This window comes from Euphorbia lathyris, chromosome 2, assembly GCF_963576675.1.
Source record: "Euphorbia lathyris chromosome 2, ddEupLath1.1, whole genome shotgun sequence".
In the NCBI taxonomy this organism is placed as follows: Eukaryota; Viridiplantae; Streptophyta; class Magnoliopsida; order Malpighiales; family Euphorbiaceae; genus Euphorbia; species Euphorbia lathyris.
Genome location: NC_088911.1, coordinates 123,148,945 through 123,173,522, shown reverse-complemented (window position 1 = coordinate 123,173,522; position 24,578 = coordinate 123,148,945). Strand labels below are relative to the sequence as shown.

At 37.2% G+C, this 24,578-nt stretch overlaps 1 protein-coding gene across 1 annotated transcript; it reads right to left on the bottom strand.

The window, feature by feature from the left end:
- Window positions 1–1,790: 1,790 nt before the first annotated feature.
- Window positions 1,791–7,231, bottom strand: LOC136217427 (uncharacterized). The gene is made up of 3 exons (XM_066004019.1): window positions 5,442–7,231; window positions 3,054–5,232; window positions 1,791–3,002 (listed from the first exon to the last, which is right to left on the bottom strand). Exons 1-3 carry the CDS (start codon window positions 7,229–7,231, stop codon window positions 1,791–1,793), a joined length of 5,181 nt encoding a protein of 1,726 aa, XP_065860091.1.
- Window positions 7,232–24,578: the final 17,347 nt, after the last annotated feature.

Genomic DNA, 24,578 nt, shown 5'->3' with positions numbered 1-24,578 from the left:
CTGATTAATCGATTTAATCTTTATAACATAAACATTTAATCGATTATAGGGATTATATACATAATTTCAGTTTCCTTTTGCAAATATTAATTTATTAAGTAACTGTCAACAATAAAAATATTCACGAAATAAATCTGCTTAAACTAGTGAAATCAGAAAAAACATGATAATTTATCCCGGACAAAATGGGTATCTACAGTTGCCCCCCTTTGTATAACTTTATGGAATAAAGATATGCAAAGTATCCCTAGATATACATTTTGCACGCTTTTAAATGTTGTTTATCTTAAATAGATGTCGGTTCCAAGACTCGATCTCAGGGGATCCATGTGATTAGGGTTCGAATCCCGATGACTTGATCTCAGGAGATTCGGAGGAAATAGACATTTCTATCTTGAATAGAGATGAAACTGCGAGGCGAGATCTCGAAAGAATATCCTGATCGAAAATAAACAGAATTGAATCCTGAGGCTTGATCTCAGAGGGTTCTACGGAACAAATGTTTCCATCTCGAATAGAAACGAATTGCGAGACTAGATCTCAACGGAATAACAAGATTGAAAATAAAAGAATCGAATCGTGAGGCTTGATCTCAGAGGATTCTACGGAACAAATGTTTCCATCTCGAATAGAAACGAATTGCGAGACTAGATCTCGAAGGAATAATAAGATCGAAAATAATAGAATCGAATCGTGAGGCTTGATCTCAGAGGATTCTACGGAACAAATGTTTCCATCTCGAATAGAAACGAATTGCGAGACTAGATCTCAAGGAATAATCAGATAATAACAGAATCGAATCGTGAGGCTTGATCTCAGAGGATTCTATAGAAGGAGGTTTAGATGGGATGCTGAAATTTCCACTTCGCGACTACATCGTGAGCATCCATCTTCTTGCGAAGAACTAAATAGTCCTTTTGGCCCAATGGGTTACACCGTCGAGCAAGGACGGTTTTGATCGAGGATGATTTTCACAAGGACCTATACATTTGTGAAAGTATGGCGTGGTGGATACATGCGGACTCGACATTTCTTTAAGTTCTATATTTATCATGCATTCTATACACCATAAAAGAGGCAACTAGTGCGTGCAGTGACTCTGAGGAAAAAGACGCACATATGTTTTATTCTGTGCGGTATGATGCATGGCAAGCAAATTTACTTCATTTTTGTTTATCTCCTTTTTTCAGTTTCTTCAAACGCCCGAAGGAATGCCCCGAGCAGGGATCATTCACCCCGGACTCATTTATCCGAAACCCCGATTGTTCTAAGAAGTAAGTTTGATTCCCTCCATACTATTGGCAAGTGTTTGTTTATGTTGCACAAAGCGGTCCCTATTGACCCTCGTCTTCTCCACTTCATCATCCTTCTAGAGTTGGGGCTATCGTGGGAATATGGTCCTGTATGAACGTTCTTTCTTTCATTATGGCGCAATACAATTTTCGAGGCTCGATCGCTGCTAATTCATTATTCAAACTTCATCCTTCCGGGCTGTTAAGGCAGGAGCGAAATCTCTTACAATCTTCCCCTTTTGTGTAATAATATTCGTTAGCATCATGCTCCCCTTTTTTTCATAAAAATTCGTCAGTATTATGCGAGAGAAAAGAAAACAAGAGTATAAAGAAAAGACTTCTTTTAAGTGAGCGTAATTACATATTAAAAGTATATACGTATATAGGGCGTATTCATGGTTGACAGAGGATCAGAGATATTTTATTTTTTATAGAATCATGCGTTATTCAAATACCAGGATAAGATGTTTGACAATCGTTTGACAATCCTAAGCACAATTATGCAAAATATTTCTTGACAGAATCAGAATTTACGGGGTTCGGCAACTCGTTGCCATCCATGTTTGTCAACGTCAACGCCCCTCCGGTGAACGCCCTCTTCACCACATAGGGGCCTTCATATTTTGGGGTCCATTTTCCCCGAGGATCTAGGTTCTTTAAAATAATCTTCTTAAGCACCAATTCCCCCTCTCGAAACTGTCTGGGTCTCACCTTTTTACCATACGACTTTATCAGTCTTCTTTGGTATAGTTGCCCGTGGCATATTCCTGTCAACCTTTTTTCTTCAATGAAATTCAGCTGGTCATATCTTTTTTGAGCCCATTCTGAATCCTCTATCCCTGCTTCCATCATAATCCTTAATGACGGAATCTCGACCTCTACGGGTAAGACAGCTTCCATACCGTATACTAGAGAGAAGGGAGTTGCACCAGTGGAAGTCCTAGCCGTGGTTCTGTACCCGTGCAACGCGAATGGTAACATGTCATGCCAATCTTTGTAAGTCAAGGCCATCTTTTGCACGATTTTTTTGATGTTTTTGTTTGCGGCTTCAACAGCGCCATTCATTTTCGGTCTGTAAGGCGTGGAATTGTGATGTTTAATTTTGAAATGCATACACATTTCTTCCATGGTTTTGTTGTTGAAGTTTTTCGCGTTATCCGTAATGATGCGCTCGGGTAATCCATATCTGCAGACGATGTTATTTTTCATGAACTTCGTTACCACTGTTCTGGTTACACTAGCGTAAGATGCAGCTTCAACCCATTTGGTGAAATAGTCAATGGCGACGAGGATGAAACGATGGCCATTCGAAGCCTTTGGTTCGATAGGCCCAATGACATCCAAACCCCACATTGAAAAAGGCCAAGGTGCCACCATTACATGGAGCTGTTCGGATGGCGCGTTCATGTCATCTGCGTAAATTTGGCATTTGTGGCACTTTCGAACATATTTGATGCAATCAGATTCCATCTTGATCCAATAGTACCCCATCCTTAAGATCTTCCTAGCCAAAGCATGTCCTCCGAGGTGGGTTCCGCAGAACCCTTCATGTACCTCTTCCACTAGCTGCTGATTGTAAGGAAAGCATACACATCGGATTAAAGTGGTATCGTGATTCCTTTTATATAAGATGTCTCCGCTTAGGAAGAAACTTGTAGCCAATCTTCTTATCGCCCTCTTATCATTATTAGTTGCCCCCTGGGGGTAGATCTGTTCCTGTATGTAGTTCTTGATATCATGATACCATGGTTTCCCATCGGCCTCCTGTTCTATATTCCCACAATAGGCCTGGTCTTCATGCAACTTAATCTCGATGGCCGGTAGTTTTTGACATTTCTCTAGTTCAAATGCGGAGGCTAAGGTTGCTAATGCGTCTGCCATTTGGTTTTCCAATCGGGATACATGTTCAAATTTGATGAAATGGAAACTTTTGATCATTTCTTGTATATGCTCTTGATATGGGATGAGTTTACTATCTCGAGTTTCCCACTCCCCATTAAGCTGGTTGATGACTAAAGCCGAATCTCCATAAACTTTCAAATTTTTTATTCCCATTTCTAACGCAGCTCGGACTCCTAAAGCGCATGCTTCATACTCAGCCGTATTGTTGGTATTCTGAAAACATAGTCTTGCTGTGATAGGGAAGTGTTGACCTTTTGGTGATACCAAAACTACCCCTATCCCATGACCCATGGCGTTGGATGCTCCATCGAACCTCATTGTCCACACGTTAAGGGGATTTTCATCTATCTCGACAGCCACAATGTCTTCATCTGGGAAGGACACCTCCATCGGGTGGTCATGTTCCACGGGGTAATCATTGAGAAAATTCGCGATCACCGAGCCCTTTATTGCCTTTTGAGCCACATATACAATGTCATATTCAGACAATAAGACTTGCCACCTGGCCAACCTTCCCGTTAATGCAGGTTTTTCGAAGATGAACTTAACCGGGTCCATCCTGGAGATCAAACACGTAGTATTATTTAGCATGTAATGTCTCAATCTCTGAGACGCCCAGGCTAATGCCGCACAAGTCTTTTCTAGAGGGGAATATCTGGATTCGCAGTCGGTGAATTTTTTACTGACATAGTAAATGGCATGCTCCTTTTTCTTTGTTTCGTCATGTTGTGCCAAGAGTGCACCCATGGAATTATCGTGCGCCGTTAAGTAGAGCAACAACGGCTTATCCGGATTAACGGGCTGCAATATCGGTGGATTTTGCAAGTATTCTTTTATCTTGTCAAGGGCTTTTTGACAATCCGGATTCCATTTGGAAGGATTGCACTTCCTTAGTAACTTGAAGATCGGCTCGCAGGTCGAAGTTAATTGAGCTATGAAACGAGCTATATAGTTCAACTTCCCTAGGAAACCTCTCACTTCTTTTTCCGATTTTGGGGGAGGCATCTCAAGTATCGCCTTGATTTTGTCTGGGTCAACTTCAATCCCTCTTCTACTCACAATGAATCCTAGGAGCTTTCCAGAAGTAATGCCGAACACGCACTTCGAAGGGTTTAGTCGTATTTGAAATTTCCGGAGCCGCTCAAAGACTTTCCTTAGTACGACCACGTGATCTTCATTTGCTCGCGATTTTGCTACCATATCATCCACGTATACCTCCATTTCCTTATGCATCATGTCATGGAATATAGTGACCATCGCCCTTTGGTACGTTGCCCCTGCGTTCTTTAACCCAAACGGCATCACCTTGTAACAGAAGGTTCCCCACAGGGTTACGAAAGTTGTTTTTTCTCTATCTAGCATATCCATCAAGATCTGGCTGTAGCCTGAAAATCCATCCATCAAGGATAACATATGGTACCCGGCGGTGTTATCCACCAATACGTCAATGTGGGGTAACGGAAAGTTATCTTTCGGACTGCCTCGATTCAAATCCCTGTAATCTACGCACATCCTTACCTTTCCATCCTTTTTTGGAACTGGTACCACATTTGCAACCCATTCTGAATAATTAGATACCGCTAAAAAGCCAGCATCAAATTGCTTCTTCACCTCCTCTTTTATTTTTAACAATGTTTCCGGCTTCATTTTTCTCAATTTTTGTTTCACCGGTTTGGATTCAGGTTTTAGCGGTAACTTATGCACCACAATGTCTGTATTTAGACCGGGCATATCTTCATACGACCATGCGAACACATCCTTATATTCCTTTAATAAGCTTGCTAGCCTTTCTTTGATGTCTTGGTCCAAAGTTCCATTTATCTTAACTTCTCTAGGCTCCTTTTCCGTCCCTAAGTTTACTACTTCTAGGGCCTCAGCTTGTGGTTCCATGGTTTTCTTTTCTGCTTCTAACATCCTTTCAATTTCTGTAGGGATTTCTTCCTCAATTTCTCCTTCAAAGTCCATTTCATAGACCGAATTATCGGAATTGCAAATTGGTTCATAATTATCGTGATTGTCAAATACCTCATCACTGCTCCTGAATGCACACATCATAAAAGGAAGAAGAAAGAAAAAAAGAAATAATAAATATTGGTATAGATATATGAAAAGACAAGAAAGATGGTCGTAGGTGTGAAAACTTGCACTTTATTGAATAACTTTTTATTGAAAAAGAAAAGGGCGCCAGATAACATTTCATTCTTTAAACCTTAGGCATAATTTAAAGAAATTAACGCTTATTATTACTTTTTTACAGGAAGATCATAAGTTTTCCAATTCTGGAGCTCTCCTTCACAAACAGACACCCAGTCACTTGGTCCTGGATCACCCTCGTCTTTCCCTATCACTGAAATGACCATCGTCCCGTCATTTAGCGAGAACCTCCCCTTACTTATGAAAGCACTGCTTATGGGAGGAAACTCCCTTTTATCTTCATTGACCTCCCTATTTTCCAACCTAGCAAGGCGGGCTTCTCTTTTTTGTTGTTGTATCTTCCACCTTTCGTGCCTAGTAGCGTGGTATCCCAATCCTACTCGAAAGTAGTTTGCCAAAGGTTCCAAACAATCAGCCCTTCCTTGATTATCCTTTCCTAAACCTCTTTGCGCCTGATAATGGCTTCTTATCATTTCCCTGGCCATTTCCATTACTGTCTTAGAGTGTCGGGGCATAAAAATTTGCGGCCCTTTGGTAGTATAGGCTGCGCTTGTAACCTCGAAGGTCTGAAATGAGCTTTCGATTGACTCTTCGGCGACGTCGATGTAAGGCATCGAAGGGCATTTGCTTATCAAGATATCCTCCTCCCCAGATACCTCTATTAGCTTCCCATTCACTATGAACTTGATCTTTTGATGTAACGAAGACGGGATTGCTCCTGTAGAATGGATCCAGGATCTTCCGAGCAACAAACTATATGCAGGGGTGATGTCCATGACTTGAAAGGCGATGTTGAATGTCACTGGTCCAATTTGAATTGGCAACTCCACATCACCTATCACCTCTCTTTTAGTTCCATCGAAAGCCCTGACTAGAACGTTGCTAGGCTTTATGTATGAACTATCCACGGGCAGTCGAGCTAAAGTCGATCTGGGCATGATATTGAGGGATGACCCATTATCAATCAACACCCTTGCAACAGCGTGATCCTTGCATTTAACAGAGATATGCAGCGCCTTGGTGTGCCCCGTACCCTCCATCGGTATTTCATCATCTGTAAAGGTGAGATAGTTGGATGCTACCACATTACCTACTATATTATTCAGGTTCTCCACCGATATATCGTGGCATACATATGCCTGGTCCAAAATCTTGAGTAAAGCTGCTCTATGGGATGTTGACGACATTATCAATGACAATAAGGATATGCGAGCCGGTATTTGGTTCAATTGTTCAATCACTCTGTACTCGCTTTGCTTTACCAACTTTAGGAATTCACAAGCTTCATCCTCCGTAACAATTTCCTTAGTGGATGACTTATCTGAGGTATCGAATTCTTTCTCCAAAGGGTCCTCTACCGTATCACCCTCTTTTGCTTTTCCTTTTCTACGCCTTTCTGTATTTTCTCGACGTCTCTTTTCTACTTCCTCTGATGTGAAACACCGGCCACTCCTAGTCATTCCCGTCGTTCCAAAAATGTCAGCCAAACCCTCCACGTGACTGGTACTACAATTTTGTGGTACTACCATACTATCATACTTCCAAGGTACTGCCCGTGTACTCTCAAATGGAAAAGGAGTTGGAGCCTGAATGATCAACTTTGTCATGAAAGTAGATTCAAGATCCCCAACGAGAGCTTGTTGCCTTCTATTATAGTTAATCACTATAGGAACCGGCAATGATGATTCCTCCCTTTGCACCATGTTCACACCTGCTACTCTCTGACTCGATGCCTCAAAAATTAACATCTTCACATCCATACATTCTTGGACCTTTTGCTTGAACTGATCGCATTCCGTGATTAGGTGTCCCACTTTCTCCGCGTGATAGCTACATGTGGTTCTCCCTTCAGGATGTTCCTCGAGTAGTCCTATTTTGCACATTATGCGGTATAAGTGTTCCATTGGCATCATTATTTCCTCTACTTTGGTCTTGACCAAGCAACGATCATCATTCGTCACCGGATTTTTCAGGGGCACGAACGCCGGAAGCTAAATCGGTTAATAGTTTTTCCTAATTAAAACTATTTTTTAGAGTCGCCACCAATCAGAATTAAGGCGTGATTGGACACCGGAAATGGTTGAATTTTAATGGATAAGGGGGTCTGCGAAATTGAGATTTTAGGTTCGTTTGTCGGTTACGTGTAGGGAAGAAAAACTTGATTAATCACCCTACCCCGCCCAAATATTGGTACTAAAATATGTGATTTTTATGTTAAATTTATTTGATTTATCTCGATTTTATTTACTTTAAATATAGACGTATAATTTTATTAATTTTCGATAGTGTCTAATTTATATTTCTATAACATAGCCACATAAATTAGTTCGTTTACCGCTCTCATACCCCTATAACATAGACGTATAAGTTGAGATACTCCGTTTGAATTAATTTTTTTATTTTTTTGAATCACTTTCATACCTTTATGACATAAAAGTATAAATCGATTCGCGTCAACTTTGTTAGTTTCGTACACGTTTAACTTATATCCCTATAACATAGGGTTATAAATCAAGTCGGTTAATTTTAGTTAATTTTTCTCTTAACCGATTTTTTTTTACACCCCCATGACATGGACGTATGACTCGGGTTGTTCGTTTTATTAATTTTGTTTTAGACCAATTTTACATCTCTAAACGTAGACGCATGGATGAAGCGGATAATTATCGGACGGACTAATTAGTACGCAAAAAGACCAATCAGTATGAAAACCATTTAATTAAATCGAATTGGTCACATTGAAGCATGATGTAGTAGTAATCATTAAGATAGGTAAAGAATAAATTATACAGGACTTAATTAATTCCAACAAGCTTATTATTTATTAATTTGAACCTATGCAAACTAAGCCCATGAATCCAATTAAATTGAGAATGACCCGTCTAATTAATATGTGAAGGAGAAGTGGGACATTAAAACAAAATCTATCAATTTCTTTTCACTATTATCTAGGCCCAAATAACTGATTTCCGGATTCTTTTTATTTAGCCCAACCTTTAACCCTAATTTACCCTAATATAAATACCACTATACTAACCATTTTTGACCTGGCCTCCCTCTTTTACTCTTTGGTCGACAGACAAGCCTCTTCCCCTTATAGACTCCTGCTATTCACCCCTCTCAACCCTAGTCTTTTCCCTCTGCTCTTTCTCTTTTCTCTTTCGCAAAGAGTTGCGAACTCCACCGCCTAGGCTTGCTCTGCCGCCCCCTTACTCGGCCGACGATGGAATCGCTGCTGTCCCGACAGCAACGGAGCGTCCCCCTCCTTCTCTCCGTCTTCCGTTTCGAAGCCGGAGCGCAGGGTCTCCCTTGCGTTTTGCACAGATCCGTTCAGATCTGTCCGTCCGCGGCTATATCCTTGGTAAGTCCTCGCTTTTTCCCCTATTCCCTTTCTTTTCTTCCTAGTTTCGAGCGTGTCGGTTTGATGGCCATTTCTTTTGGCGTTTGCAGGCGAAACAGAGCTGATCCGCCTCTGATCCGCGCTGCTTAGGGAGTTTATAGGCGGACGGCAGTCGCTCGACTCCTTAGGAGTCCGACCCACCCCCGATCTGGTCTCTCCTAAGGTAAATCATGTCTGAGGTATATTTCTTTTATTTATGTTCGTTCCTTCCCCGTTTCTTAACTTTTTCTCGTGTTCTCTCGAGTTCCTAGAGTTCGGGATGCAGGTCTTGGCGACTCATTAACTTATTACGGACCAGAGGACGCGGGGATGGTTTTTTTGTTACGAATATTGTACTCAACTTGTATTCTGATGACATTTATGGGGTTTTCCAGATTCGTTAATGAAGAAATTTGTCTCCTGCTAATTTGTAATGCGTTTTTTGTGTATGGTTGTGAAAAAGGGTCTTCTTTTTTATAAAGTTGGTGTCTTTATCTTTGGTTTTTGGAGTGAAAGCGCTGAATCTAGTGTTATTGTGAAAAAAGGGTCTTCTTTTTTATAAAGTTGGTGTTTTTATCTTTGGTTTTTGGAGTGAAAGCACTGAATCTGGTGTTATTGAGAAAAAAGGGTCTTCCTTTTTTACAAAGTTGGTGTCTTTATCTTTGGTTCTTGGACTTTTAGGGCTTTCACTGTAATAAAAATGTCATCTTTTTTTTTTATAAAGCTTCTGTCTTTATAGGTCTTAGGGTTTTCATTGTAATAAAAGAGTCATCTTTTTAGGATCATGTGTGTTTTTCGAAAAAAAAGGCTCTACCTTTGTAAAGTCTCTATTTTTATTTTGTATGGTTTAGTTAAAGAAACCAGAGTGGTGTAAAAGATAAAAGGAGTAGACTTTAGTGTTTAGACATCTCAAAGGGTTCTTTCAGATCTGGAAAATAGGTATATTTTCCAGATCCTTTGATCTTAGGCATTTCTGAGGCCTTTTGTTTGGCTTCCAGAACCTGGAAACCAGAAAAATGTCTTTAAATGCCTTTCCCTTGATGTTTAGACATTAAAGCCTCCTCCTTTTCTTTATTAAAGACATGGATCTGAGACCATTAATGGAAACTTTAATGATTTTTGTCTTTAGAACCTAGAGACAGAACCATTAAGGTTTTAATGGTCAAGAATTTCTACTTTTGGAAAGGAAAAAAAAACAGAGATGAATATCACAAGAAGAGATGAAGTAGGTTGATAAAAAAACAAAAAGGAAATATACAACAATAAATATAACAGAAAGTGACAAAGGAACAGAACAGAAAGTGACAGGAATAGAAAGGGAAAGGGTGATCTTACCTTTTTGGAAGACCAGCAAGAGAGAAGGAGCTGCAGATTTTCCTAAATGACCTTCTCCTTTTGTTTTTTCTCCCCCTTATTTTGGGTCCACAAGCCTCTTTATATAGGCAGATTCTTCAATTATTTAGCATAAAGTACTTATTAATTAGTGTTAAACTCCATTAGTTAGTTTAGTGTATTGCAAATATTAATGGATAGCTTATGGGCTTTGGATATGGATTTGGGCTTTTGGACCCTTATAATTTCTCAAACCATTTAATAAGATATAATGTTCATTCATATTTGTTATTTTCATTACATAAACATTTAGTATATAGATTTTATTCTGTTTTTTAACCACTGAACCGAGAATTTACAACTAAAAAATTAATTACTATTTTACAATTTGATCGTTTCGTATTTTTGCTATAACTCTATTAATACAATTAAACATTATTTCATTCATATTTAATCAAAGAAATAACATTCTTTTAATTAATAATGAACATCCTGATTAATCGATTTAATCTTTATAACATAAACATTTAATCGATTATAGGGATTATATACATAATTTCAGTTTCCTTTTGCAAATATTAATTTATTAAGTAATTGTCAACAATAAAAATATTCACGAAATAAATCGGCTTAAACTAGTGAAATCAGAAAAAACATGATAATTTATCCCGGACAAAATGGGTATCTACAGTTGTCGCTACCGAAATTTTCAGGGGCACGAACGCCGGAAGCTAAATCGGTTAATAGTTGTTCCTAATTAAAACTATTTTTTAGAGTCGCCACCAATCAGAATTAAGGCGTGATTGGACACCGGAAATGGTGGAATTTTAACGGATAAGGGGGTCTGCGAAATAGAGATTTTTGGTCCGTTTGTCGGTTACGTGTAGGGAAGAAAAACTTGATTAATCACCCTACCCCGCCCAAATATTGGTACTAAAAATGTGGTTTTTGTGTTAAATTTATTTGATTTATCTCAATTTTATTTGTACTTTCATAATATAATAAAGGCATATAATTTAATTAATTACATGATTAATGTCGTAGGTATTTAATATTTATGTAACGTTAAATCATTAATTGTATCCTTTTAATTTTAATAATTTGGACAACATTTAATTCGCATTTCTATAACATATAACTACGAATTAAAACGTTTAATTTTATATAATTTGGGTAATGGTTAATTCATATTCCTATAACATACTAGAACTGTGAATTAACTCATTCAGTTTTTGTTTATTTAGTAACGTTTAATTCTTATTTCTATAACATAGAAATAACGAACTATCTCGTTACCCTTTTTTATTTTTTATACCCTTGTAGCACATACATATAAATTGAAACATTCCACGTTAATTAAGTTTTTATTTTTTTTATTATCGTTTTCATACCTCTATGACATAAAAAATATAAATCGATTCATCTTAACTTTATAGTGTACACGTTTGGTTTATATCTCTATGACATAGAGCTATAAATCAAATCGTTTATTTTTTCGTAAAAGAAAAAGGTAGATTAAATTTAACCATATGAAAACAAATGATATTTTACTAATGATATAACACATATGTTACGTGAAAATAAATTGGTTGAACTATGTAAGTAATATGAAATTAAGTGATGAAGGGTCCAAATTAGAAATGAATTAAAAGGGATTGGAAAGTTAAATTAGAATTTTAGACAATTAAAAGAGGGCCTAATCTAGCTTATCTCAAATAATTAGGGACCTAATTAAAACATGAGGGATTTAATTACAATTTGGATTATCAAAGGAAATCAAAGGTAACATGGGGGGATTAAATTGCAGAATAAAAAATGAAAAGAGTCGAATTGGAGAATTAAATAAACAGGGAGGGGGCGAAATGTAATTAGGAGGGGCTAAATTGAAACAAACAAAAATGAAAAGAGTCGAATTGGAGAATTAAATAAACAGGGAGGGGGCGAAATGTAATACGGAGGGACTTGATCTAAACAGTTAGAATGATGTGGGGCCGAATTCACAAATTATAGAAAAGGAAGGTATCAAAACGAGATTTCGCGGGGGTAATTTGGGAATCTAAAATAGTAGGGTATATATTTGAGTTTTTAGGGTTTTATCTTTAGATTGCCAGCCACCTATCTCCTTATTCTTCCTCTTCTCTCTTCTTTTCTCGGATACCCTAAGCCTGGAAGCTCAAAGCTTCGACAATGGCGTCCCTTTCCCTCTCGTTCACTTGCTTCTCCGACTTCCCTCCACCTTTTTCTCCTTTTCTTCTCTTTTCCAGAACCCTAACACCTTCTCCCATGGCAGCCTCTATTTCTGAATCTTCTTCAACCTTCGAGAAGATCTAAAGCTTCTTTACTATCCATGGCTTCTTCCATCTTCATCCTTCAACTTCCTTTTCGAAGACCCGTGAGCCACGGCCGCCATCCTTCTTTCCTTCTCTGTTGATCCCACGATCTGCGATGGCTTTCCTAGCGGAGGGAGATCGGTGGTGGAGGTTCAGTCGGTGAGTTTTTTTTCTTTAATCTTTTCTCTGCTTGGTTCGGCTCAAGTCCGACGTCCCGGTGACTAAACTTCCTCGGTTTTTGCAGGTGAAACGGAGCTAAACTTCTCCGATCTACCTTGTCCGTAGGGTTTACAGACGGGCGGCCCTTGCAGAGGGCGGACGGCCATCGTTCGGCTCCCTAGAGGTCCGATCTACCCCTGATCTGGTTTCTCCTGAGGTAAATAATGTTTATTGTGTTTTTTCCTTTTCGTATTTTCGTCGTTAACGGAAATGTCACTGATTTATTTCTTTTCTTGTTCGTTGGACCCGCACTGCAGGTTGGTGGTGACTCATGGGTTTACTACAGATTAAAGAAAACAAAGACCCTTATTTGTGACATTCTGTGTTTTTCCTTAGAAAAAGGACTTGCTGTTGATCTGAAATGGAGATGCCGTGTTTTACTCTTTTCAGAAACCTTTTTATCTTTTGGTTTTGGTTTAGTTGCAGATTCTGTTTTTTTCTTATTTTTTTGGTCTGGATCTGAGGAAGAGTATAACCTCATTTTTTTTGTTGCATTGTAAATGTATTTTTAATGTGAAGCAAAAGAGTCGAACAGTGAATGAATGAAAGAAGATGAAGATGAGATACAATGGCTAAGAAAAAAAGATAAAAAGGAGTGAAATAACAAATGATATGATTTTTCTAAAGCAGGGGATTTCCAGATCTGGAAAGTAGAACCTATATTCCAGATCTTTTGGAATCCCTTGCATCTTTAATGTTTTTTTTAAGAAAATGAGATAGATGAATGAGAAGAGGATTACAATAACAAAAAAGGCTGAATTTTTCAAAGCTGGGATTTTCAGATCTGGAAAGTAGAACCTATTTTCCAGATCTGTGAATCCTCTTACATCTTTAACATTTTTAAGGAAAATGGGATGAAAATGATATACACTAGATCAGAAAAAGATAAGAAAAATATTGAAATAATAAGAAAGATAGAACTAGATCTTTGTATTTGGATACTGGCTTCTTAAAAACTCATCCTTTAAAAGCTTAAAAGAAGAAAATAAATTTTATTGTTATTTTAAAAATGGTAGAAGTAGATGAATAACTGAGTTTGAAAACAGTAGAGGAAAAGAACTAATAAAGACAAAGAAGATGGCTTACATGATCTTATTTTTCTGCTTCTTTTTGACATATCCCACATGCTTTTTTTGACCCTCTCCTTCCTCTCTTTTTTCTTTTCTTCTGTCTCCCTCTTTTTTTCTTTTTTTTTTTGATAAAAAAATATTTATTTAAGTGTTGAAAAAAAAACTGCAAATATTAAAAATAATGTCAAAATTTTTTTTTTTTGAAGAATTCCTCAAGAGTTTTTTTTGAATAATAGTTGGGAGAAAAAAAAAAAAAAAAGAATTGAAGTTTCAACCACTTTGTATTAGAGATCTAGACTAGACTAATAGAAGATAATTTTTCATCAATCAGAACCTGACCGATAATGAAGTATATATATATGATGAATCTAATTAAGCTTATATGATTTTTTATAAAACAAACAAAAATAAAAAAAAAATGCTTTTTCCTTGAGAATATGACATATACGCATATTTACTAATATGAAAGTAAAATTAATTTGATTTTTTTTATATATTTAATAACCACAATTGTAAGACCAAATTTTTTCAATCTCACCAGAAATTTAATCAGTGTATTAATTAATAAATTTGAAATAAAAGTGAATTTTTTTTAACAACCTAGAAAAGTAATAACATATTTATTTCAAAAAAAATTATACAACAATTAAATTAAATAACCAATATTTAAATAGATAAATGGGTAATTATTGTATCAGTGAGATATACTATAATTATATTAAAGATCCGAGGTTAAAGTAATGTTATTATAGAAAAATGTATTCCTAAAAGGTATTATTGAAGACAAATGGGTAGCTTTTGATCTAATTCTAACGGGTGGGTTTTCAAACCATTTTTTATACTAACTCTCGAACCGAGTTTAGTAAAATCTTTCCCACCAAAACTTGGAAGAAAGCGGTTTGAGTTGAGAACGTTTCACGGGCCTAACCAGGTTTCCCATGGCGGCACCCCTACTTTGTTCTCACCTAAAATCCTAAAAAAGGTAAGACCAGAACCTGGCCTTTGAGTGTTCGTGTGATAGTGAGGATTATGACATGTACTAAATAATGTGATAAATATAAAATAAGATAATAATAATAAAAATACATCGCATATATTAAAGAAATAAAACAAATAAAACAAACAAGCAACTTAATACAAACCACATCTTGGATTAGCTTGATTATCCCCAGCAGAGTCGCCAGCTGTCGCTACCGGATTTTTCAGGGGCACGAACGCCGGAAGCTAAATCGGTTAATAGTTTTTCCTAATTAAAACTATTTTTTAGAGTCGCCACCAATCAGAATTAAGGCGTGATTGGACACCGGAAATGGTTGAATTTTAATGGATAAGGGGGTCTGCGAAATTGAGATTTTAGGTTCGTTTGTCGGTTACGTGTAGGGAAGAAAAACTTGATTAATCACCCTACCCCGCCCAAATATTGGTACTAAAATATGTGATTTTTATGTTAAATTTATTTGATTTATCTCGATTTTATTTACTTTAAATATAGACGTATAATTTTATTAATTTTCGATAGCGTCTAATTTATATTTCTATAACATAGCCACATAAATTAGTTCGTTTACCGCTCTCATACCCCTATAACATAGACGTATAAGTTGAGATACTCCGTTTGAATTAATTTTTTTATTTTTTTGAATCACTTTCACACCTTTATGACATAAAAGTATAAATCGATTCGCGTCAACTTTGTTAGTTTCGTACACGTTTAACTTATATCCCTATAACATAGGGTTATAAATCAAGTCGGTTAATTTTAGTTAATTTTTATCTTAACCGATTTTTTTTACACCCCCATGACATGGACGTATGACTCGGGTTGTTCGTTTTATTAATTTTGTTTTAGACCAATTTTACATCTCTAAACGTAGACGCATGGATGAAGCGGATAATTATCGGACGGACTAATTAGTACGCAAAAAGACCAATCAGTATGAAAACCATTTAATTAAATCGAATTGGTCACATTGAAGCATGATGTAGTAGTAATCATTAAGATAGGTAAAGAATAAATTATACAGGACTTAATTAATTCCAACAAGCTTATTATTTATTAATTTGAACCTATGCAAACTAAGCCCATGAATCCAATTAAATTGAGAATGACCCGTCTAATTAATATGTGAAGGAGAAGTGGGACATTAAAACAAAATCTATCAATTTGTTTTCACTATTATCTAGGCCCAAATAACTGATTTCCGGATTCTTTTTATTTAGCCCAACCTTTAACCCTAATTTACCCTAATATAAATACCACTATACTAACCATTTTTGACCTGGCCTCCCTCTTTTACTCTTTGGTCGACAGACAAGCCTCTTCCCCTTATAGACTCCTGCTATTCACCCCTCTCAACCCTAGTCTTTTCCCTCTGCTCTTTCTCTTTTCTCTTTCGCAAAGAGTTGCGAACTCCACCGCCTAGGCTTGCTCTGCCGCCCCCTTACTCGGCCGACGATGGAATCGCTACTGTCCCGACAGCAACGGAGCGTCCCCCTCCTTCTCTCCGTCTTCCATTTCGAAGCCGGAGCGCAGGGTCTCCCTTGCGTTTTGCACAGATCCGTTCAGATCTGTCCGTCCGCGGCTATATCCTTGGTAAGTCCTCGCTTTTTCCCCTATTCCCTTTCTTTTCTTCCTAGTTTCGAGCGTGTCGGTCTGATGGCCATTTCTTTTGGCGTTTGCAGGCGAAACAGAGCTGATCCGCCTCTGATCCGCGCCGCTTAGGGAGTTTATAGGCGGACGGCAGTCGCTCGACTCCTTAGGAGTCCGACCCACCCCGATCTGGTCTCTCCTAAGGTAAATCATGTCTGAGGTATATTTCTTTTATTTATGTTCGTTCCTTCCCCGTTTCTTAACTTTTTCTCGTGTTCTCTCGAGTTCCTAGAGTTCGGGATGCAGGTCTTGGCGACTCATTAACTTATTACGGACCAGAGGATGCGGGGATGGTTTTTTTGTTACGAATATTATGCTCAACTTGTATTCTGATGACATTTATGGGGTTTTCCAGATTCGTTAATGAAGAAATTTGTCTCCTGCTAATTTGTAATGCGTTTTTTGTCTATGGTTGTGAAAAAGGGTCTTCTTTTTTATAAAGTTGGTGTCTTTATCTTTGGTTTTTGGAGTGAAAGCGCTGAATCTGGTGTTATTGTGAAAAAAGGGTCTTCTTTTTTATAAAGTTGGTGTTTTTATCTTTGGTTTTTGGAGTGAAAGCACTGAATCTGGTGTTATTGAGAAAAAAGGGTCTTCCTTTTTTACAAAGTTGGTGTCTTTATCTTTGGTTCTTGGACTTTTAGGGCTTTCACTGTAATAAAAATGTCATCTTTTTTTTTTATAATGCTTCTGTCTTTATAGGTCTTAGGGCTTTCATTGTAATAAAAGAGTCATCTTTTTAGGATCCTGTGTGTTTTTCGAAAAAAAAGGCTCTACCTTTGTAAAGTCTCTATTTTTATTTTGTATGGTTTAGTTAAAGAAACCAGAGTGGTGTAAAAGATAAAAGGAGTAGACTTTAGTGTTTAGACATCTCAAAGGGTTCTTTCAGATCTGGAAAATAGGTATATTTTCCAGATCCTTTGATCTTAGGCATTTCTGAGGCCTTTTGTTTGACTTCCAGAACCTGGAAACCAGAAAAATGTCTTTAAATGCCTTTCCCTTGATGTTTAGACATTAAAGCCTCCTCCTTTTCTTTATTAAAGACATGGATCTGAGACCATTAATGGAAACTTTAATGATTTTTGTCTTTAGAACCTAGAGACAGAACCATTAAGGTTTTAATGGTCAAGAATTTCTACTTTTGGAAAGGAAAAAAAAACAGAGATGAATATCACAAGAAGAGATGAAGTAGGTTGATAAAAAAACAAAAAGGAAATATACAACAATAAATATAACAGAAAGTGACAAAGGAACAGAACAGAAAGTGACAGGAATAGAAAGGGAAAGGGTGATCTTACCTTTTTGGAAGACCAGCAAGAGAGAAGGAGCTGCAGATTTTCCTAAATGACCTTCTCCTTTTGTTTTTTCTGTCCCTTATTTTGGGTCCACAAGCCTCTTTATATAGGCAGATTCTTCAATTATTTTGCATAAAGTACTTATTAATTAGTGTTAAACTCCATTAGTTAGTTTAGTGTATTGCAAATATTAATGGATAGCTTATGGGCTTTGGATATGGATTTGGGCTTTTGGACCCTTATAATTTCTCAAACCATTTAATAAGATATAATGTTCATTCATATTTGTTATTTTCATTACATAAACATTTAGTATATAGATTTTATTCTGTTTTTTAACCACTGAACCGAGAATTTACAACTAAAAATTAATTACTATTTTACAATTTGATCGTTTCGTATTTTTGCTATAACTCTATTAATACAATTAAACATTATTTCATTCATATTTAATCAAAGAAATAACATTCTTTTAATTAATAATGAACATCCTGATTAATCGATTTAATCTTTATAACATAAACATTTAATCGATTATAGGGATTATATACATAATTTCAGTTTCCTTTTGCAAATATTAATTTATTAAGTAACTGTCAACAATAAAAATATTCACGAAATAAATCGGCTTAAACTAGTGAAATCAGAAAAAACATGATAATTTATCCCGGACAAAATGGGTATCTACAGTTGCCCCCCTTTGTATAACTTTATGCAATAAAGATATGCAAAGTATCCCTAGATATACATTTTGCACGCTTTTAAATGTTGTTTATCTTAAATAGATGTCGGTTCCAAGACTCGATCTCAGGGGATCCATGTGATTAGGGTTCGAATCCCGATGACTTGATCTCAGGAGATTCGGAGGAAATAGACATTTCTATCTTGAATAGAGATGAAACTGCGAGGCGAGATCTCGAAAGAATATCCTGATCGAAAATAAACAGAATTGAATCCTGAGGCTTGATCTCAGAGGGTTCTACGGAACAAATGTTTCCATCTCGAATAGAAACGAATTGCGAGACTAGATCTCAACGGAATAACAAGATTGAAAATAAAAGAATCGAATCGTGAGGCTTGATCTCAGAGGATTCTACGGAACAAATGTTTCCATCTCGAATAGAAACGAATTGCGAGACTAGATCTCGAAGGAATAATAAGATCGAAAATAACAGAATCGAATCGTGAGGCTTGATCTCAGAGGATTCTACGGAACAAATGTTTCCATCTCGAATAGAAACGAATTGCGAGACTAGATCTCAAGGAATAATCAGATAATAACAGAATCGAATTGTGAGGCTTGATCTCAGAGGATTCTATAGAAGGAGGTTTAGATGGGATGCTGAAATTTCCACTTCGCGACTACATCGTGAGCATCCATCTTCTTGCGAAGAACTAAATAGTCCTTTTGGCCCAATGGGTTACACCGTCGAGCAAGGACGGTTTTGATCGAGGATGATTTTCACAAGGACCTATACATTTGTGAAAGTATGGCGTGGTGGATACATGCGGACTCGACATTTCTTTAAGTTCTATATTTATCATGCATTCTATACACCATTTATGAAATTTTGGATTAGTCGAGATCAAGTCTCATTTTGTCCGGGATAAATTATCATGTTTTTTCTGATTTCACTAGTTTAAGCCGATTTATTTCGTGAATATTTTTATTGTTGACAATTACTTAATAAATTAATATTTGCAAAAGGAAACTGAAATTATGTATATAATCCCTATAATCGATTAAATGTTTATGTTATAAAGATTAAATCGATTAATCAGGATGTTCATTATTAATTAAAAGAATGTTATTTCTTTGATTAAATATGAATGAAATAATGTTTAATTGTATTAATAGAGTTATAGCAAAAATACGAAACGATCAAATTGTAAAATAGTAATTAATTTTTTAGTTGTAAATTCTCGGTTCAGTGGTTAAAAAACAGAATAAAATCTATATACTAAATGTTTATGTAATGAAAATAACAAATATGAATGAACATTATATCTTATTAAATGGTTTGAGAAATTATAAGGGTCCAAAAGCCCAAATCCATATCCAAAGCCCATAAGCTATCCATTAATATTTGCAATACACTAAACTAACTAATGGAGTTTAACACTAATTAATAAGTACTTTATGCTAAATAATTGAAGAATCTGCCTATATAAAGAGGCTTGTGGACCCAAAATAAGGGGGAGAAAAAACAAAAGGAGAAGGTCATTTAGGAAAATCTGCAGCTCCTTCTCTCTTGCTGGTCTTCCAAAAAGGTAAGATCACCCTTTCCCTTTCTACTCCTGTCACTTTCTGTTCTGTTCCTTTGTCACTTTCTGTTATATTTATTGTTGTATATTTCCTTTTTGTTTTTTTATCAACCTACTTCATCTCTTCTTGTGATATTCATCTCTGTTTTTTTTTCCTTTCCAAAAGTAGAAATTCTTGACCATTAAAACCTTAATGGTTCTGTCTCTAGGTTCTAAAGACAAAAATCATTAAAGTTTCCATTAATGGTCTCAGATCCATGTCTTTAATAAAGAAAAGGAGGAGGCTTTAATGTCTAAACATCAAGGGAAAGGCATTTAAAGACATTTTTCTGGTTTCCAGGTTCTGGAAGCCAAACAAAAGGCCTCAGAAATGCCTAAGATCAAAGGATCTGGAAAATATACCTATTTTCCAGATCTGAAAGAACCCTTTGAGATGTCTAAACACTAAAGTCTACTCCTTTGATCTTTTACACCACTTTGGTTTCTTTAACTAAACCATACAAAATAAAAATAGAGACTTTACAAAGGTAGAGCCTTTTTTTTCGAAAAACACACAGGATCCTAAAAAGATGACTCTTTTATTACAATGAAAACCCTAAGACCCATAAAGACAGAAGCTTTATAAATAAATAAAAAGATGACATTTTTATTACAGTGAAAGCCCTAAAAGCCCAAGAACCAAAGATAAAGACACCAACTTTGTAAAAAAGGAAGACCCTTTTTTCTCAATAACACCAGATTCAGTGCTTTCACTCCAAAAACCAAAGATAAAGACACCAACTTTATAAAAAAGGAAGACCCTTTTTTCACAATAACACCAGATTCAGTGCTTTCACTCCAAAAACCAAAGATAAAGACACCAACTTTATAAAAAAAGAAGACCCTTTTTTCACAATAACACCAGATTCAGCGCTTTCACTCCAAAAACCAAAGATAAAACACCAACTTTATAAAAAAGAAGACCCTTTTTTCACAATAACACCAGATTCAGCGCTTTCACTCCAAAAACCAAAGATAAAGACACCAACTTTATAAAAAAGAAGACCCTTTTTCACAACCATAGACAAAAAACGCATTACAAATTAGTAGGAGACAAATTTCTTCATTAACGAATCTGGAAAACCCCATAAATGTCATCACAATACAAGTTGAGCACAATATTCGTAACAAAAAACCATCCCCGCGTCCTCTGGTCCGTAATAAGTTAATGAGTCGCCAAGACCTGCATCCCGAACTCTAGGAACTCGAGAGAACATGAGAAAAAGTTAAGAAACGGGGAAGGAACGAACATAAATAAAAGAAATATACCTCAGACATGATTTACCTTAGGAGAGACCAGATCGGGGGTGGGTCGGACTCCTAAGGAGTCGAGCGACTGCCGTCCGCCTATAAACTCCCTAAGCGGCGCGGATCAGAGGCGGATCAGCTCTGTTTCGCCTGCAAACGCCAAAAGAAATGGCCATCAGACCGACACGCTCGAAACTAGGAAGAAAAGAAAGGGAATAGGGGAAAAAGCGAGGACTTACCAAGGATATAGCCGCGGACGGACAGATCTGAACGGATCTGTGCAAAACGCAAGGGAGACCCTGCGCTCCGGCTTCGAAACGGAAGACGGAGAGAAGGAGGGGGACGCTCCGTTGCTGTCGGGACAGCAGCGATTCCATCGTCGGCCGAGTAAGGGGGCGGCAGAGCAAGCCTAGGCGGTGGAGTTCGCAACTCTTTGCGAAAGAGAAAAGAGAAAGAGCAGAGGGAAAAGACTAGGGTTGAGAGGGGTGAATAGCAGGAGTCTATAAGGGGAAGAGGCTTGTCTGTCGACCAAAGAGTAAAAGAGGGAGGCCAGGTCAAAAATGGTTAGTATAGTGGTATTTATATTAGGGTAAATTAGGGTTAAAGGTTGGGCTAAATAAAAAGAATCCGGAAATCAGTTATTTGGGCCTAGATAATAGTGAAAACAAATTGATAGATTTTGTTTTAATGTCCCACTTCTCCTTCACATATTAATTAGACGGGTCATTCTCAATTTAATTGGATTCATGGGCTTAGTTTGCATAGGTTCAAATTAATAAATAATAAGCTTGTTGGAATTAATTAAGTCCTGCATAATTTATTCTTTACCTATCTTAATGATTACTACTACATCATGCTTCAATGTGACCAATTCGATTTAATTAAATGGTTTTCATACTGATTGGTCTTTTGCGTACTAATTAGTCCGTCCGATAATTATCCGCTTCATCCATGCGTCTACGTTTAGAGATGTAAAATTGGTCTAAAACAAAATTAATAAAACGAACAACCCGAGTCATACGTCCATGTCATGGGGGTGTAAAAAAAATCGGTTAAGATAAAAATTAACTAAAATTAACCGACTTGATTTATAACCCTATGTTATAGGGATATAAGTTAAACGTGTACGAAACTAACAAAGTTGGCGCGAATCGATTTATACTTTTATGTCATAAAGGTATGAAAGTGATTCAAAAAAATAAAAAAATTAATTCAAACGGAGTATCTCAACTTATACGTCTATGTTATAGGGGTATGAGAGCGGTAAACGAACTAATTTATGTGGCTATGTTATAGAAATATAAATTAGACGCTATCGAAAATTAATAAAATTATACGTCTATATTTAAAGTAAATAAAATCGAGATAAATCAAATAAATTTAACATAAAAATCACATATTTTAGTACCAATATTTGGGCGGGGTAGGGTGATTAATCAAGTTTTTCTTCCCTACACGTAACCGACAAACGAACCTAAAATCTCAATTTCGCAGACCCCCTTATCCATTAAAATTCAACCATTTCCGGTGTCCAATCACGCCTTAATTCTGATTGGTGGCGACTCTAAAAAATAGTTTTAATTAGGAAAAACTATTAACCGATTTAGCTTCCGGCGTTCGTGCCCCTGAAAAATCCGGTAGCGACAGCTGGCGACTCTGCTGGGGACCTGTCAAACTAATTTAATATGTGATTTGTGTTAATTTGTTTGTTTGTTTTGTATGTTTTTTTTTTTTTTTTGTTTTATTAATATATGCGATGTATTTTCATTTTCACTATTATGTCATTTTTTTTATTTATCACATTGTTCAATACATATCATAATCCTCACTATCACACGAACACTCAAAGGCCAGGTTCTGGTCTTACCTTTTTTAAGATTTTAGGTGAGAACAAAGTAGGGGTGCCGCCATGGGAAACCTGGTTAGGCCCGTGAAACGTTCTCAACTCAAACCGCTTTCTCCCCAAGTTTTGGTGAGAAAGATTTTACTAAACCCGGTTCGGGGGTTAGTATCAAAAAGTGGTTTGAGAACCCACCCGTTAGAATTAGACCAAAGCTACCAATAGCAATTACCCTCTAGGAAAAACGTTTAGGTACTCACTCATGCATATATATATCAATAGAAATATGGTACAATACAGTCTTGCGTGATATTTTGCCACCCGTATGCTACCTCATGTGTACATACATATGCATGACCCCTTATTAAAATTAAAGATATAACAAACACATTTCACCAGGAAAATGGATCACCCGATAGGGAACGTTCCTATGGACAATGAGCTACCCCCTGACGTTATGATAAACATCACCCGAGCTGTTTTAGAAGATAGGGCCAGAGAGATGGTCGAAACTCACCAGAACATCCTACTTCATCATTATGGGATACATAATGCCCCAGTCAAGTTCACGGATTGGCACCCTACTTTCCCACACTTGAACTGCTTTTATACGGCAGCGGAGGATATGCTGGGATTTCCGCATGAAGCTTATTCACTACTATGGTACCTCTCTCGAGCTGGGAAAATGGGGTTCATTTTAGATAAGGCATGGACGATACATTGTATTCACTACTGGATTGAAAACCCCTGGGCCGTCTCTTATTTTAATGATTGGCTTTTGAAGTACGGGGACTATGAGGAGTGGCTCGAGATCCTCCATGTCGCCCCGAAACTCCCATACGGGCTTCTTGTATTTGACATCAGGGAGGAGCTAGAAATGCGGGAGGATGGGATTCACATCCTAAATCGATATGTAGTCCATCTGGAGAGCAACTATGCCATCAACCCCATGCAAGACCCGATTAGGAACAGGCATGCTTGGCTGGATGTCAAGCAAAGGTTGATGATGTATAACAATTACCATATTGATGAATCCCATAAACTACCATTTTGATGGTAGGGTCAAGCTTCTCCCCTCAGTCATCCCATTGGGGGCGATAAATTCGCAAAGGCACGCAGCAACTCATTACTACACGGCCCCGCTAGCTATGAACGGTTTAGACCTAATCCAAGATGAGAACATACTCCAACACGACCAGCCAATGAACGCAGGGGAGCCGATCCCATTTGATTATGACAGTGGGGAGGATGATGAAGAAGGGGGATCCCAATCAGAAGAGGACAGTGAAGAGGGAGAAGATGATGAGGAAGGAGGATCCCAGCCAGAAGAGGATAGCGAAGAAGAGGACGAAGAGGGGGATCCGAGAGAGCAAGAGGTGGCGTCTTCAGAGTCCACTAATCAGGAACCCATGGAAATGGGTGATGGTAGCCAACCTTTGGGAGTTGAAATCAATCAGAATGTTGAGCCTTTGATGGCTCCGATAGGCCAAGCAGCACCAGGACAAGTCATGCAAGAACTCGACATGGAGCGTCACGAGCAGTTACCCGAGGATATTTTCGAATTCC